The 17,273-nt window shown below is 38.4% G+C and overlaps 1 protein-coding gene across 1 annotated transcript; it reads left to right on the top strand.

Annotated features, from left to right (window-relative positions):
* The first annotated feature begins 5,622 nt into the window (after positions 1-5,622).
* On the top strand, positions 5,623-13,063 carry LOC131242278 (probable mitochondrial adenine nucleotide transporter BTL3). Its single transcript, XM_058240821.1, has 4 exons — positions 5,623-6,411; positions 9,922-10,225; positions 11,330-11,791; positions 12,824-13,063. Exons 1-4 carry the CDS (start codon positions 5,957-5,959, stop codon positions 12,890-12,892), a joined length of 1,290 nt encoding a protein of 429 aa, XP_058096804.1. The 5' UTR covers positions 5,623-5,956; the 3' UTR covers positions 12,893-13,063.
* The last annotated feature ends 4,210 nt before the right edge of the window (positions 13,064-17,273 follow it).

The following is a 17,273-nucleotide window of genomic DNA, read 5'->3' on the forward strand; positions in this document are numbered from 1 at the left end:
TATAAATGCAAGTACTAACAATATTACAAAATGAATGTACGTGTGTGTTGTAAGGGGTTAGCGGAGAGATCAAGAATTTTATAACTCATAGCACAAAAATATAACAAGGGTAAATGTATCATACATACTACAAGGAAGTATAGAACAAGAATATACATATGAGATGAACATACACTTGCCAAATTCATACCCAATTATGTTGAGGAACAACAAGCAATACAAAATCATTCATATCATTTGGAGGATCTATCATGTAAGGGTTTGACTAGGTTCTCTCTAGGTTATTCAAATATTTCACCCAAACATTCATAATCATGAAATTTATACTAAAATTGGTGTTAGGCACCTAAGCATAATAGTCTGCACCTATGGTTTGTTGAGATCTTGGGAAATGACCTAGGAGTGTCGAGTTTGGGGTCGATTGGTCGGAATCCCTGAGGCAAAGCATTTGCATGTTAGAATTTCATGCAAATCCCCTCTCAACACAAGGGTTTCAAGAAAGGACAAGAGATTATCTACACAATCGGCAGAGAGTGGTTCTTGCGGTTGTGGGGGAGGGTTTTTCTTGAGGAAGAGGTAAGTAGTTGCAAGATTTGAACTCCCTTAGGCCCCACCTTGAGCTACGGTCCACCTTCACTCATTTCTTCACTCTCTCTTCCTCTCTCTCTTCTCTCTTTACTCTCTCCTTTCTCTTTGGTTGTTGGAGTAATGGTGAGAGTATGAGAGAAAGCCTTAGGGCTTTATTTCATAGATTTGGGCGCATTGGCCTTAAGTTTCAACAATTTTCCTCAATGGCTCTGTGGGGGTCCCTTCTTAACTTTGGGGCAGCTTTGTTATCCCCTTGGCCATCAAATTAGGTGTGTAGGTGTCTCCTGGCTCGATGAGGGGCTATGCAAAATTTGGGGACGAACGGGCGCGAGGTTTTGTTGCATGGTTCCGATCTTTAAGTGGTCATGTGCGGTCCATTCTACCCGTTGGGGCGGTTCTGATGGCCCCCTGGCTATGAAATTTATAGGATAGGTGCTCCATGACCCGATGAAGGGCCGTGCAAAATTTGAAGGTAAACTGATGCGGGGTTTTACCGCAACGGTCTAATTTGCGATCAACGGTCATCGTTTCACGATCGGGTTGTAGACTTTGTGGACGGGCGTAGAAAAATACTTTAGGCCCTCGTCGTAAATATAGAAGAGATCCGACGGCTGCAAAGCCTAATATCTCATTTTTATTTACAAGTGTCAGATTCTAGCCCTTGGGTTAAGGCTGGGTGAGTTGCATTTGGCAAGTGTCGTTGGGACAATGTGGATAATTAATTTCTAGACGTCCACTGAGTCCGTGGTCCGCAATGGACCACAAGCCCAGTGAGATATGCGGTTTTTCCAATTTATAGATTTTTCTGACCTTCCTTGGCCGCTGCACAGCCCGCACAGGCTATTGTCAAGCACAAACAGGTTATATGGCTTGACGATCCGCACCCGGTCTGATCATAACCAGACTGGTCCACCTTAATGGGTTAACCAGGGTTAATTTATTAGTGGTACCCCACACATGAGCAGTTTAAGTGAACAGTCCCGCGATAAATCCTACGTGGACGCCTTAGGACAGTGTTCTGGTTGAACGGGGCGTTACAATAAAATACACAATTTATCTAAGTTTATATTTTAATTTAGAAATTCTATATATAAAAAATTATTTGTTGATATTAAAATTAAAATGAGTTATTCCTAAATTTTAAAATTCATTTATATAAAGATAAATTATTAAAAATAGAATATGTTCAATTAAGTTATGAATATTTTTTTTTAGATGTAATATAGTATATGCAGATAGATTTTATTATTTTATATCAGAATTGTTAAATTTAACTTAGAATTATTTTTAGTGAAAAAAATAGAATCAATAATTTAAAATAATTTGTAAATTTTAAGCCTTATTTAATATATGTATTTAATTTCATAAGTAATAATTAATTTAATTAAAATAATATAGATCGAGTGAAATTTCAAATATTAAAATGATTTGATAATTTAATTGAAAGTAAAATGGTTACAATTAAATTGTTAACAAGCAGTTAAATGAAAATTTTAATTTTTAGAGTTTGAGAATTAATATTAATTATACTAATTGGGAATTAAAATTTATTGTTATTATTATTATTTTATTATAAGAATTAAATTAATGTAAATCTAAATTTAAGGTGACTTTGAAAGCTCTAAAAATAATTAATTATAATTTAAAATTTTAGTTATTTGGTAAGTATTATGAACTTTGACTTGTATAATTTTTAAAATTAATTAAGTCGAAATTTAATATGATATTAATTCAAACTTCTAATTATTATTCTAATTTAAACTATACGTTAAGTTATAAAAATAAAATAATAATAATAGTAATAATAATAATTTAAATATAAGGTTCAGCTAAACTTTTATAAATTAATAAATAGCAATTTAAATTTTAAATAAAATAAATTATTTACATTGCAAATAAGTAAATAAATTCAAAATTCAAATTTTCAGACAAAATTGATATTTCAACATTTTCAGGAGTTCTTATAAATTTTCCAGCACTATTACAGAAATCAACTTGATATTTTAACAAATTTTAGAAATTAAATTTTAATAACATCGAATTTATGCACCTCGTATAAAACCTGCATTATATTGTAGAAATTTGATTTAGTAAATTACTATTTATTTATTTTTGTTGATTTTATAATTATTTATGTTATTCATACTTCTCTATTGATTATTTAATTGTGAGAAAGAAAAAATATAGTTGTATCAGTAAGTAGGGTGATTGTGTCCCTTGGGTGAGAGTCCCTAAAGCTAGCAAGTAGGGTAGTCGTGTCCCTTGGGTGAAAGACCCTAGAACCCACTGGATCCTTTAGGGTCTCCTTTGTACACGACGTATGAGTACAATTATATACGTGGACATACGTCAGAGGTACAACTGGAGCAATAGTCTGACCAGCTTATGTATAAAGGGGTCCATCACTATGAGGTACCAGTGCGTGGGAGTTAATGCAACGTGATCATCCATTTGGGTACGGTGTTGTAAGAAATGATACAAATGTTATAAGTATTCATGAAAAATATCACATAATGCATCGTATTTTCACAATTCTGTTGCTTAAATTCATTATCTATATTATATTTTCCTCTATTGTTATAAAAATTTGATTTTATCTGAAGATGTTAAATTTTGAGGAAGAAATGACCTTACTGAACTATTATACTTACCTTACTACAAAAAAATGCACAGGTGTAGAACTAGAATACTACGAGTAGGTGAGCCTCTACTATTAGTTTATTTTATAGAAAATTAAGTTTAATTTTAATTCAATTCAGTTTTTTTGTTATTTAAGTTTAATTTATGTTCAAATTTCAATGTTAAATAGGAAAACTATCAAGCGAGTTGAATTTAATAAATATTTCAGCTATATTTTCTTTTAGATAATATTGAATATTTATTGAATTTGATTAAATCACGTGGATTGAAAAAAATATAATTCTATTATAACCCACAAACTTTGGGATTCAAGTCCTGAAGACCTTATTTGAATATCCAAATTTCGAAGCGTGACATCTAAAAGTAAATTGGAACACACTATAAAAAGCAGGGAGGTTGAACATTTACCATTGAAATCCTTTATAGGGTCACGTAAGTTTTGGATCAATATGATATTTTCATCCTGCTCTTTGTGAGCTCATAAATAGATTGGATGTAAAATAAATGTTGTGGTGGGGCCTACATATGTTTCAACGGTGTAAATTATTACCCCCGCTGCTATTTGTGATGTCATCCACTTGACCTTTGGATATAATTCACTTTTTTGGCTCATGCAATAAAATTGATGTCGAAAACAGGATGAACCGGTGTGGACATAATAAGTACATCATTTTGGGGCCATGCAAAATTGATCTCCTTTGAACCGTTCGTACAAATCGGACCGTCTGCACTCGTCTTCTGGTGTGTGGTACACCAGCCAATCCACGTCCTATGACAACCACCTTTTACTAAAATCTGGCCGTTCCACTTATTAGGTGGGCCGATCAAGATCATTGACGTCGACTTGCGGCAGGGATCTCCTCTGACCATGTCACTTGGCTCGGACGTCATTTTGCACGTGGGCGAGAAATACGGTTGGTGATCTGTTATAAATAATAATAATAATAATAACCGAGGATGAGATGCCTTTACTGGTCCCAGGATCATCTAATTCTTCCCGAGAGAAATGATAACATACAGCGGCTGTATGTGAACTTTCAGTACATCCATTTTTTCTGCAAAAACTTATTATATGAACCTAATCTGATCCATGGAAATTGTGGACCATTTAATGGATAGTATATTAGGCAACAAATGTTTCAAAAAAAATTCCAAATACATAGATAACATCAAAATCATTGGACAGCCGATTTTATGAGTCAGTGCACAGTTAATAATTTGATCCATGGAAATTGTGGACCATTTAATACGTAATTATCATATCATATCCTACCTTTTAGACGGACCGGATATTTCATAAATTAACACATTGGCGGTAAATGAATGGATGTATGTGGATTATTAGCATACAGCGCCTCCATGAGTTTGGGAAGTTATTAAATACTCTCGCTGCGATGACGCTTGATATTCCAGAAATTGTAAATAAGGCATACATTAACTCAAATAAAACTTTGTAAAATTTTGGGGTCACTATAGTTAATTCAGAATCCCAAACTCAGTTTTTCTGGAACAATCCTGGCCTCTGATTCAAGGACACTTGTTTGTTGAAATAAGAACGTTGGATATTTCATTTTTAACCGTCCAATAATGTATACCAGTCGGATTGTCAGTAAATAAAATAAGCCTAATTTTTAGTTGATGATACATCTAAAGAAAGGCCACAATTTAAGTAGTTTGCTTTAAATTAGTTGTATTCCACTTATGCAATTTAAGTGCCTGTGTATGGACCATCGCACTCTGCCGGAGTATCGAAGCTTTTCTCTTCTTCATTCTCCACCTGAAAAATGCGGCAATCGGGAGCCTGCAGCGGACCGGTATTTTTATAACGCCAGTTTTACAACGGCTTAACATACCCGAACTATGTGGAGCCCACCATATTCAATATTAAAATCCACTCCATACATCATGTTCTTTCATCGATTATAGACCTTTAAGAAAATAATCATTTAGATCAAAAACTCAGGTGGGCCACAAAACAGGGTGCAATTGGAATGGGATGCCACCGGCAGGATTCTATATGAGGACACCACAATTTATATATTCATCAAACCCGTTAGTAAGACTAAAATCATAGTTATTAAGTTAATAAGCAAAAATAAATGTGATCCAAAACTTTTGTAAGCCACACCAGGTAAACTTAGATTTTTTACAAGTAATTTTACGTTGTTCCCGTTAGCGTAGATCATCAGATCTTTTTTTCAGGTTGATATTGTCACTTACGGTTATAATAATTATTCTCGCATGATGGACGGAGTTGATTTATATATACAACATGGGAGGCCTCACAGCGCTTGGGTATTTTCGCGCTGCGGAAAACAAATGTTGTAGACGATTCGGTACGGGTGCGGCGAAACTCGTACACGCATCCCGCGCACGTTAGAAAAGATCCGTACGTACTCCCAACTTCCCAACCCCTCGTTTTGGGCGTTAAAACCCAGAAGAGCCAAAACCTCCCAACGGCTTGCAACATCAGCATAGCATCCGTCGAATCGATGGAAGCAAGGCAAGCTGCAGCAGAAGAAGAATCCTCTCACTCTCATCTCCGAATCTCTATAAAAACCCGATTCTATCGTCATTTCCAAGCTTCCTCCTGATAAAAACGGATGACGACGACGTCCTCGCACCTCGAAACCCTAGGAAAACCCTTCCTGTCACTCAGAACCCTAGAAAACCCTAGCTCCTCGATTCCCTCCCTCTTCTCCCCGTTTTATCTGACTGATCGATTACAATGCTAGGGTTCGAGATCTGGATTAAAGATTCCCTCGCCTCGGATCTAATTCTTCCCTCGGATCAATCGCAATGCAGCGGGGGATTGTTTCTAGAATCTTCCGTCCCTGCTTCCTTCGTCGCGTCGATCACGACGGGGAATTCCGCGGTTTCTGCTTCGAGGTCTTCTTCCTGTTCTTCTTGTTTTTCGATTCGGCTTCGGAAGCCGGCCGTTTCAGGTATTACGCGGCGGGGGAGGAGATTCGGAGATGTTTTTCTGTCGGTGAGCTTGTCAATTAAAGGGAACGAGGGGTTTCTAGGGCAGAATGGGGAGAAGGGCTCGGAGGAGGTGGCGGCAGTTTTTGATGGTAGTAAGGAAGTGGAGGAGGAGAAAGGGAGGTTTCAAGGAGCAGGCGCGAGTGCAATGAACACAACTAAGCATCTGTGGTCTGGTGCTATTGCTGCGATGGTCTCGAGGTTTGGTTCTTTTTCCGATTTCAAGTTCAATTGGTTTTCGCTTATGATGAGGTTTGCTGTGCATACTTGTGCGAGTTCCGAGTTTTCCATCAGGTGGGCCACACTATTTAGATCTTCTGTTCTAAATTTGGGCGTTTTTTTTTTCTCCTATTCCGGGCTGCAATGTGCAAAACAAATGGTGGCTTGAGAAAGAAATCGCTTTAGTTATCCGTTTGCTCTGAATTCTGTGGCCCACCTCCTGATTTGTTTTTTTATTCCAGAAGATGTAAACAGTGTATACCACCTGATGGAAAGCTCAGATCTTGCACAATTGCTATATCGGTGCGTATGTTTGCATGTGGACCACATGAATGGGCTTGATAAGACCATGTTTGACTGACTGCAGGTATTTGATTGTATTTCTATTGAGATTTTTTTTTTTCTGTTTATGTTGGATCATCTATGCATTTGTTGTGGGGATTAGACTTTTGTTCTTGACAACTTTTCAGTTTTATTTGATTCTTTAATGTCGGTTCATGGTTTGAGAATGGAAATGAGGGGATTACTTTTATTGTTGATTCTTTTTCCCAATTGGTGGTGTGTATGTTGAATTAATGTTTATGCTGCCTGCTTCTTCACGTATTTTCTGATGAGAAATGCTCTGGTGCTTTCAGAGTACTATAAGTTGTAGTGATCCTAGTTGCATTTATTTGCAGTGGGGCGCTTGGACTGCCCAATCCATTGATTCTCGGCTGTTCAATAGGTCCAACGCACATTTGATGGGCAACCATGCAACATCTCACCAATCTAACAAATATTAACCATTTGGTCAGTGGTATTTAATAGGACGGTCAGGATCACTTACAAAAAAATAGGTCGAATTAACAATGTGATCTATCTATTTGTTAGAGACCATCGTGGATTGCTTATGATTCTAAAGAATCACTTTTGTTAGGCAATCTTAGCCATCCCTTCCATGCCTTGGAAAATGAATGGCATAGAAAATATGGCCAAATCAAGGATAGATGGATCATCTAATCAGTGCTATTTTTGCATGGTAAACTGAGAAATACGTACCGGACATAGTGGACAGTTTAGACCAACTGATTGGACTAACTGAATCTAGGCTGCTAGGAGCACTATAACTCAATTGTGCTCTGAGAGAACTGGAGCATTTGTCTTTTCTAATAATTTGAAGTCAAGTATTGGATTCGGCCAGACAATAAATCTTGGTAGAATAAGCTTGTGCTTGACTACTTATCATAGTGCCAGTTCATTGGCCCCCAGGTCATGGGTCAGGCAGTCGAGCTCAACTGTTTTGGCAATCCTGGCAGTGGGTCTTATACATGTGAAAGAAATAGGTTGTGTTTTAGTCATCTATTAGAAATTTGCAGGAACTGCTAACATTCTCGAAGTTTCTTGTTCACAAACTGGGAGTGTGACTCACAAGCATGAACCAAATACAACATTGCTTTTGTTAAAGGTGGAGGTTTGTCGGTGCATGATGGGAAACACATGAAGTGCATCTTGGCAAATATTCTGGAGAGGATCATAAGGTGAAGCGGAGTATTGGTTATTGTGCGCTTGTGAACATCTTATAAATCAATGTCTGCATTGTGTCAGGGGGGGAGTAGAGAACTGTGGGAAAAAAAGGAACTGCAGGAAATAAACTTGAACAAATATCTTGACTAATGATGATGGTCATTGAGTTGCGTGTGGAGCTGTCAATTATAGCAGAGTTTTAGGAATGCTATGGAGATTGAAGTTTCCCATGCATATATGGGAAAAGCAAATGACATTTGTGAATATGGGTGGACTCCCCAGTGACCATCAAAATAAAGTATTCTTGAGTCTGTTTTGTCAGAGGAGTGTATTGCTTTTCGGAGTCATTTGCCTTGAGAAACAACCTTTTTTTTTTTGCCTGAGAGAGAGACCTGTAGAATGAGTTGTACTGGTGTTGAGTTGATCGTCTTCAAGTCTTGTTTCCATCCCTTAGTAGTGTGATGGAGACTGGAGTTTCCTGTGCATCTATGGGAAAAGTGATAAGTTTGGTTAATGTGGGTGATCCCTATTCACCCATTCACATGGGTGGTTTCCCTACTGACCATTCAGATGTAAACGTGCCCTAGTGTGGTATTCCCTGGGAGTGTGTTCGTGTTTGGAGACATTTAACTTCAGAAAACACCTAATAGAGTGAGTTGTACAAAATTTGAGTGGAATGTATTGAGTTAGACTCAAGTCTCCATCCCTTACGAGTGTGGTTGCTACTGAAGTGTCTTGTGCATCTATGCGAAAAAGCGAGGATCATTTCTCAATTTAGGTAGTCTCTAATCACTCATTGACCTGGGTGGTCTCCCTATTGACTGCCCAAATATAGATATTCCGGAGTCTAGCAAGTCTTGGGAGTGTGTTGGTGTCTAGACTTCAGAATCATTTTGCTTGAGAAAACACCTCTAGAATGTATTAGTGTTGCGTGGAGAGTCTTGTGCTAGACTCCCAAGTAACACGAGTATCCAAACTGACACCTCCAAATTAACATCTTTTTCCGTGAGGTAAAATGGAGTGCAAAGCATCAAGAGTGGCACATCTTCATTCAGAATTCTAGACAAAACATTGACAGGCTTTTTATGCTACTGGATGCCAGTGTTAATGTAGTTCTTGATTAGGTTTCATGACCCAGAACTGTAGGATCATAACATTGCTGAACCAAGGAATGCGACATGGTTTCTCCGATTAAACATCTTACCAACTGCAGGGGCCATTTCAGTTTTTCAGCCACCCTTTTCTTTTTTTCCTTTTTGCAATCAACAACAAACTGTTTTATTTAAGAGAATTCTTGGTAGAAATGCGTCCAGCTCTCTGAAAGCCAATATCTGTTTGAATAGCAATCTCTTTCAATGCTATTTGGATCACGAATTACTCCAGAAGTGATACAGGAAAGGGTACCTAGCATGCTACTTCATCCAATACGTGCTACACAAGGTATGACAGGTCATGCTGGTAAGTGGTAGAGGCAAAGGTGGTGTAGTACAACATCCAATACGTGCTCCACGACAGGTAGGTTCATGTGTTTCACTCAGCACATACTAGATACGACAAAGTATACACAGTGTATTTGTATGTACAAATTGATATTGCAGTTTATATATGATACAATGAATGATACTTATAGAATAGAAAAGTGATTTTCCTACTGCTCTCAAGTGGAATAATATAACCTTTAAATGAAAAGTCCTTTTTTTTTCTTTGGACAATCAAAGCAAAATAGTCTGGTTGTTCATTAGTTCTACATTACTATGTTCTAATCTGAATGCATTCTGTTATGTAAACACTAAAGCTAATGAGAAGTTGTTTGTGAGGGTGCTGAAAAAATATCATTTTTGAAACTGCACAGAATGCTTAGTCATTTCATATGTCAATATTTTGACACAAGTATCTTCTTCTTTTTCCTGAGGGGGTGGTTATGCATTCACCGCATTTCATTTTCACTAAATGGCATTGTCTTGAAAATCTCCTTTTTTGCTGTGTCAGAACTTTTGTTGCTCCACTTGAGCGACTAAAGCTGGAGTATATAGTTCGGGGTGAAAAGAAGAATCTATTTGAGCTCATCCAGACAATTGCTGCTTCTCAAGGCTTGAAAGGCTTTTGGAAGGGAAATTTTGTCAACATTCTCCGTACTGCTCCATTTAAGGCAGTAAATTTTTATGCATACGATACATACAGAAAACAACTGCTCAAAATATCTGGAAATGAAGAAACAACCAATTTTGAGAGGTTCCTTGCTGGTGCCGCGGCCGGAATTACTGCTACAATGCTCTGCTTACCTATGGATACTGTATGTGGCTTTTCCAGACTATGCCTTTCACAGATTCTATTTTCTTTTGCTGTCTCTTCTATTTTCTGTTATGATTGAAAAGTTTATATGCAGTTGCCCATGATATCATTAAACTTTAAACGAGCTTATCCAAGTGGCAACAATTCCATCAGGAAGTCAACCCCAGTTCATGTTATCTGACTCTTGACTCGTATTCTAAAAATCCAGAATTCCTGCCCTGTTATCCTGATAGCACTGTTTTCTTTTTAAATTGATCAAGTACTTGTGCCGTCATGATGCTTTTCTAATAGAAAACCATGATCAGTGGGCAGATGAATCTTAGTATTGTGCGTTGTCAGGACATTACCTCACCTTTCCTCAATATATCTTTGGTGCACTCATCTTGCAATGATTATTATTTTATCCAGTGTATCATCTTGACAACATTTCTAACCAGGGATGTGCCACATTGTTTGTCTGGGATCTATCTGTATCTTGTGGAATTAATAGTTACAGATAACCAATATGTTACCTGAAAACGTGATTTATTCCCCCAGACAAAGCTTACACAGCTTCTCCTTTTGAAAGCTTTGCTAAGCCCACACACATGTGTAATGCACCTCGTGTGCACACCACACATGTGCCACCATGGCACATAGGTACAAAATTCAATCCATCCATTGCTTCGTAGATGCCCTGGCCTGAGAATCAGGTCAGTCTACTGTTTAGCTGGAAAGACAGTATCTGAACTAGTCCTTTATTCCCATTCAACTGCATTTGGACATTAAAGTGGATCATGGGTAATTTGTTCTACATTTGAAGTCCACCTTGATTTTCATAGATCAATGACTTTTTGTCATTTAGAAGCTAATGTTTTATTTTTCTTTATTATTTTTTGTTGATAAAAATTGCACATTGTATGTGTTGTTTCAACAATGTGAAAGCTGGTGTTACAGAAGACTGAGTCATCCCTGTTGTTTGTGCATCAACACGAGATTCACAGTATTTGAATTGACAGTCATTTCTAGCGATCGTTGTTCTTCTATGTTGCTTGTTTCACATTGTTTTTGTACATGTTAATCCATGGATGATGGTAGCTCATTTTCATACCTTCAAAAATTCCAGATCCGAACCCAGTTAGTAGCTCCTGGAGGAGAGGCCTTGGGTGGTGTGATTGGTGCTTTCCGCCACATGATTCAAACCGAGGGGTTCTTTTCTCTTTACAAGGGCTTAGTGCCCTCTATTATAAGCATGGCACCTTCAGGTGCAGTTTTCTACGGGGTCTATGATATATTGAAGTCAGCGTATCTGCATTCGCCAGAAGGTAAGAAGAGAATTTTGGACCAACAAGGTCAAGAACTGAATGCTTTGGACCAGCTGGAGTTGGGCCCACTCAGGACCTTATTGTACGGTGCGGTTGCTGGTGCTTGTGCTGAGGCCGCAACTTATCCATTTGAAGTAGTGAGGAGACAGCTCCAGATGCAAGTTCAAGCAACTAGGATGAATGCATTTGCAACTTGTGCCAAGATACTTGAGCGAGGTGGTGTTCCCGCACTTTATGCTGGCTTGATTCCCAGCTTACTGCAGGTATGCAACATCTCTCTGCATTACTTAGTCACTTCATGGAGTGGTGCCCGTTGTGCATGACTTACTGCAAATGAGTTTCCATGAGGTCACATGCCATGTCCGTACAAGATCCAGATTGCTCATGCAGTGGAGCCCACCACATGTGGTCCAGGTCCAAAAAATTAGGCTACCCCAATGAACCTAACCACTCAATTTCGGGGTAAGAAACAGTGCATATTTTCTCATCCCTAATTCAATCGAGTGGTTAGGATTGGCCAATCAGGCTTATTTTTGGGCCATGGTCTATATATGATTGGGTCTGCTGGATGTGTAGTTCCGATTCTATACGCACCCTCTACGTGTTCCCATTGGAACTACTTTTTTTTTTTTTTTAATGGGTGAGCGTGGGGATTGAACATCTGAAACGATCTTTAATGCAAATCATCACCTTCAGTTTGAGACCAAAAGTTTCAAAGGTATAGTCGGAATCGCAATCCCTGAAGAATGGAAACACAGCGCATACATCTGATTTTGAACTGATGATTGTAGGTTGAAACTTTTTTCTTTTCCTGATTATCCTTGCCTATATGGATTAGAAGTCTTTTGAACACTGATTCAAGAAAAGAAATAAAATGGTGCGTCTATTAGTTGCATATGCTTGAATATATGCCCCCAGACTGGAGGTAGAATGGTGATGCGCAATGAAAAGCATCTTGCTCGGACTTCAGTTTTTCCTGCCCTTTCCCAAATAAGTATCAAATACACTTACCTGGTTGGAAAGGCATTCTGCCCACCCATACTCCCAGGAGACCCTAACCTACCTGATAATAACCACCATATGAACTCAAATATGAAGTGCTTTTTCATTTTAGCATTCAATAAAGCTCTTCAATCTGTAGAAATATCCCAACTGTTGATATTACCACACTGGATATTTTGCTATTTAAAAAAACTTTGCAATTTACACCTCTCTGCGATCTTGTATGTTCTTGTTCTTGTATGCTCTCTACCATCTCATCTGCTAAAATGCCACTTCAATCCTTTCTTTCCCAGGTACTTCCATCGGCTGCTATCAGTTACTTTGTCTACGAGTTCATGAAGATAGTTCTCAAGGTAGAATGAGAATCATCCATTGAATATTGGAATGGTTTTCCTCCAAGGTAATTTTTTTTGGGAGGAGCCTCACTGTAACTTGAGCCTGAGCTCTTGCATCTTTCTTATGCAAAAGCAGGAAATAATAAAAAAGCAACATCCAAAGCGTATCATTAGCAAACATGTGATTCTTTCTTCTTACCCACTCATCTTTAACCCACAGGAAGTAGACTATTTTAATTGTTTACGTTCACCTTGTTCTCACAGAAATTGGTGTTTCTTATAGAAACATACACACCTCGATTGATGCCCGAATCAATCACTAAAATGATGCCATTTGTGCTTTCAAATAAGAGGGCATTATTGGACCCTTTACCTGAGGCCTTTACCATGGTATATTTGTGTTTTTAGTTCTGACAAGGGGGACCCATGGCTGGCAATCTAGACCGTTGGTCTGCTGGGCTCCACTGTGGAGTGTGCCTGAAAATCTCCTGGATGGGAACAGTCCAAGCTTTTTGATTTGTGATCTGCAAATTGAGTTGAGGAGTAATATTGGGTTTCAACCCACGGCTCAGTGGTAGATAGAGTGTGTTTCAACAATGAGGTCATGCATTGTAGATAGAGTGTCATCTTTGAAATAATAATAATAATAAATAAAAATTTGACAGTTAAGGGATACAGCAAGGTAATGTCTACATTCTACTGAACAAAGTCCCAATACGGGTGGTTGGGATCTTCCAACCTGAAAAATTCCTACAGTAATAGGGACACCACAGACCACTGGTTTGGATTACCCATGGACCCACTAGACATTAGAATTGAAAAGCCAAGTTTGCTGTGTAATGCTACATGCTCCTCCGCTCCCCTTTACAAGAGAACTTTTTTTTATATTTTTAATCGGCATAGCTGCCCATAGCAGGCTTTTTACTAGAGAACTAGAGAGAACTTGTACAGCTGCTTGATCATAAGTTTTGATATGAAAATAAGGTTGGTCCACTCATTTTACCCACCAATCTGTCACATGTGAGGTAAATGTAGCCCGCACCATTACGGTCACCTGATATGAAAATAAGGGGGGTCAGCTCATTGTGCAGGACACAGCATCAAAATCAATGGATAGTGGCGGTGCCAACCCATATTGTGATCAACCTGATCTTCATATCAGTTGACCATTATGGTTTGGCCTTTTTTTAATTCCAAGGATTGGATTTTATACGGATGGCTGCTGTATTTGACTTTTTCTCGTTATTTGTTTTGCGGGGAGCACTAGTGGCATTAATAATTGCAGAACTAAGTAGAGAGCATTAGCTCTCTCTCTCTCTCTCACACACACACACGCACGCACACACACACACACAAAACACGCTCCTTTTGCCTACAAGATGATGATCCAGACCATTCACCTAGAAGCTCCTGCCACTGTCGATGGTCCTTGTGGGCAAAGTCTCTCATCAACTTGGAAATCAAGGTCCAGAAAAGAGTTTGCAGCTTCCCTGTCTATGGGCAGTGACCAATGTACAACCAGTTAGATCTTTTCCTATGCTATGGTAAGTAGGTGAATTGTCTAGATAATCACCGAGTTGTGCAGATGGATGAGTAGGTCGGGGTATAGTTCTGCTAGCAAACGTGAAAGAAATTATATAGCAATTTGTTAAGTGTCAAGAGTGAATGTTGGAGAGAAGGGACTAGGCCTCGGCTACACCCAGCCTGCTTGTGATCTGGAACTGAAGCAGTAAATGGCTCACACGCTGGTTCTGAGCCCACCATTCATTTTAGAGGCTTCATATATGGTTGGACCATGGTTAGCAAAAAAACATGGTAACAAAACAGTACGGAAAGTATACAAATTTCGCTCCTTTTATTTCTTTGAAAAAAATAATCTAAATCCAGTCAAGACTACGAATGAAAATGAAGGTTTACACAGTTTCAACTGAATCAAACACGGTGAAAAAAAAATAGGCCATTGAGAGATTTGCAAAGCCCACACACGCGCGTACAAGTCGGCTAATACATGCGCTACCACATGTGCTAGCTTGGCAGATAGGTGCAATATCCTAGCCATCCATTAGATACAACTTAATGTGCGAATGCTACTGCCGAAATAGGTGAGCCATGATATTAGAAATAAGTTGACGGTTTAGAAAACTTCAGCTGATTTTTCACACCGTACATTTGTTCTGTTAATTGTGTCCCAGCTAACTAGCTGACCAACTTGATTCTTGGCTTAGGTAACTAAAATAGTGGAACCCTTGTGATGGATGGCTTGGATATTGCACATGTGATCTGACTTGTAAACGCGTGTGGGCTTAGCAAAGCTCATGTGCTGTACGTGAATAAAACTGCAGTAATATTTACATTCTGGTACCTTTTTCAGAAAGGTTTTAAAAAAGCTGCCTCATTAGTCTGATGGAATTTTCCATTACCTTCAAGAAGCTGCCTCATGCCGTGATGTTTATGTGAAATTCACCCAACCACAAGGCGAGTCTCTCATGTACGGCAAGGGCCTCAAGAGCCAAATGATCAGGGTGACTTGTGATTCGGTTGAGAACACTAAAGAAAACAGTTGGAATTAGGTGAGACCGTTGCCCTGTACACTGTTTCCAATCATGCAGTCCATCTAAATGACGAGCGGATTAGGTGAGACCCCGGGTGGCCACCTTGATGTATGTATTCTATATCCACACCGTCCATCCATTTTTCCAGATCATTTTAGGGCATGCTCCAAAAAAAAATGAAAAAGACCCAAATCTTAGGTGGGCCATACTCTAGAAAACTGGTGATTGAACACCCTACCATTAAAAACTTCTTATAGCACACATTAATGTTTCCATGTTTCCGTAGTGTTTATTTGCCATCCAATCTATTGATAAGGTCACATAAGCCTGGATGAAGGGGCAAAAAATATCAGCTTGATCCAAAACTTTTGTGGCCCATTAATGATCAATCACATCTATTTCCTATGGAACGGTCCACCTGATAAATGTATCTGCTTCATTTTTTTTGGATAATGCTCTAAAATGATCTGGAAAAACGGTTGGACCGGGGATACAGAATACACACATCAAGGTGGGCCCTATGTAAGGGGGTGAGGCCGGGGTCCCCTGAATCACGGATGGGGTGATTTTTGGGCATTGGCGTGACTTGAGATGACGCACCTGGTAGTTGGGGAAGACTTTACATAAATATCAGGGTGGGGCCACCCAAGCAGCCAAGCCATTTGCACACCCACCCAACCACTGTTAAAGAAATGTAATGGGAAGGTAGTTGAACAATAATTATACCCGATTGATGAGGTAAAAAAATTTATACTAACTGGGTATTGCTTTGTAAAATTCCTATTAAATTAATGGTTACACCAAATTCATGGAATATCATTTGGACCAAAATTAGACTGTTTAATCATGAAATTTCATGATATTTGCACCACCAAAATTACTATTTAATCATGATCTTTGGTGCAACGAAACACAGCCTCAAATTTCTGTATGAATAAAATGTTAATTGAATAGTAGGAAAATATCGGTCTTTTGCCTCTATATGACTAGTAAAAATTCAACGCCCCATATTCTTCCTTTTCAACTGGTCCCTATATAAATTAATAATTTGCTATTGAAATTTATACATTTCTGTTCCCCCAGAAGATCGAGGCTATTTGAATTGTTTCAGTTTTTAAAAAAAAAATAAAAAAATTTAAGCTTCTTTCAAAAAAAAAATGTTTCAATTGAGTTTGATACACACACACATTAAGAGACTGGTTTCACCCATTTTCTGAATGTAGGGAGTTTTAGACGCTTAACCAATGAATGATGCGAACTGTTTCTTTTAACAGGGAGTTTAAAATGGAGTTCTGCGAACTAAATGGATTGGGTTTTACATTCATGGAGGCCCAACAAGGGCAGTATGATTGAACCATTTTAATCATTGGGCCAGGAACACTCTAACAAGGGTATTCATGGGCTTGGGCATCAACTAGCCTTTGGCATCATCCAATTCGCACCCCTAATTAAGAATTATGATTCTACAATCACAGTATATCTGCAATAATCATAAGATCGTCCTATCAATCTGATTTTCTTGGGCACCTGATTTGAAAAGTTACGCTTAATTACTCATGCCTTTTTTATTTCCCCAAAAAAAATTATCTAGTCTGCCTCTGTTGCCTAAGAAACCATAGCTCGCTGCATGGGTGTATCCATTGGGAGGGTTTACAGGGCAAAATCATTCATCGCGTGTATTACCATGTAACTGTCACCGCGCAATTATTTGTAGGCTTGGAAATTCTCTAGAGATTTTCAAACTTCGAAAATTTTCTCCGTGGAATAAGGAAAATCTGATAAAAGATAAATCTAAATTAATAAATAAATTTAAAATTAAATACATATTTACACAACAAATTCCATAAAGCGCAATA

The sequence above is a fragment of the Magnolia sinica genome, chromosome 4, assembly GCF_029962835.1.
Source record: "Magnolia sinica isolate HGM2019 chromosome 4, MsV1, whole genome shotgun sequence".
In the NCBI taxonomy this organism is placed as follows: Eukaryota; Viridiplantae; Streptophyta; class Magnoliopsida; order Magnoliales; family Magnoliaceae; genus Magnolia; species Magnolia sinica.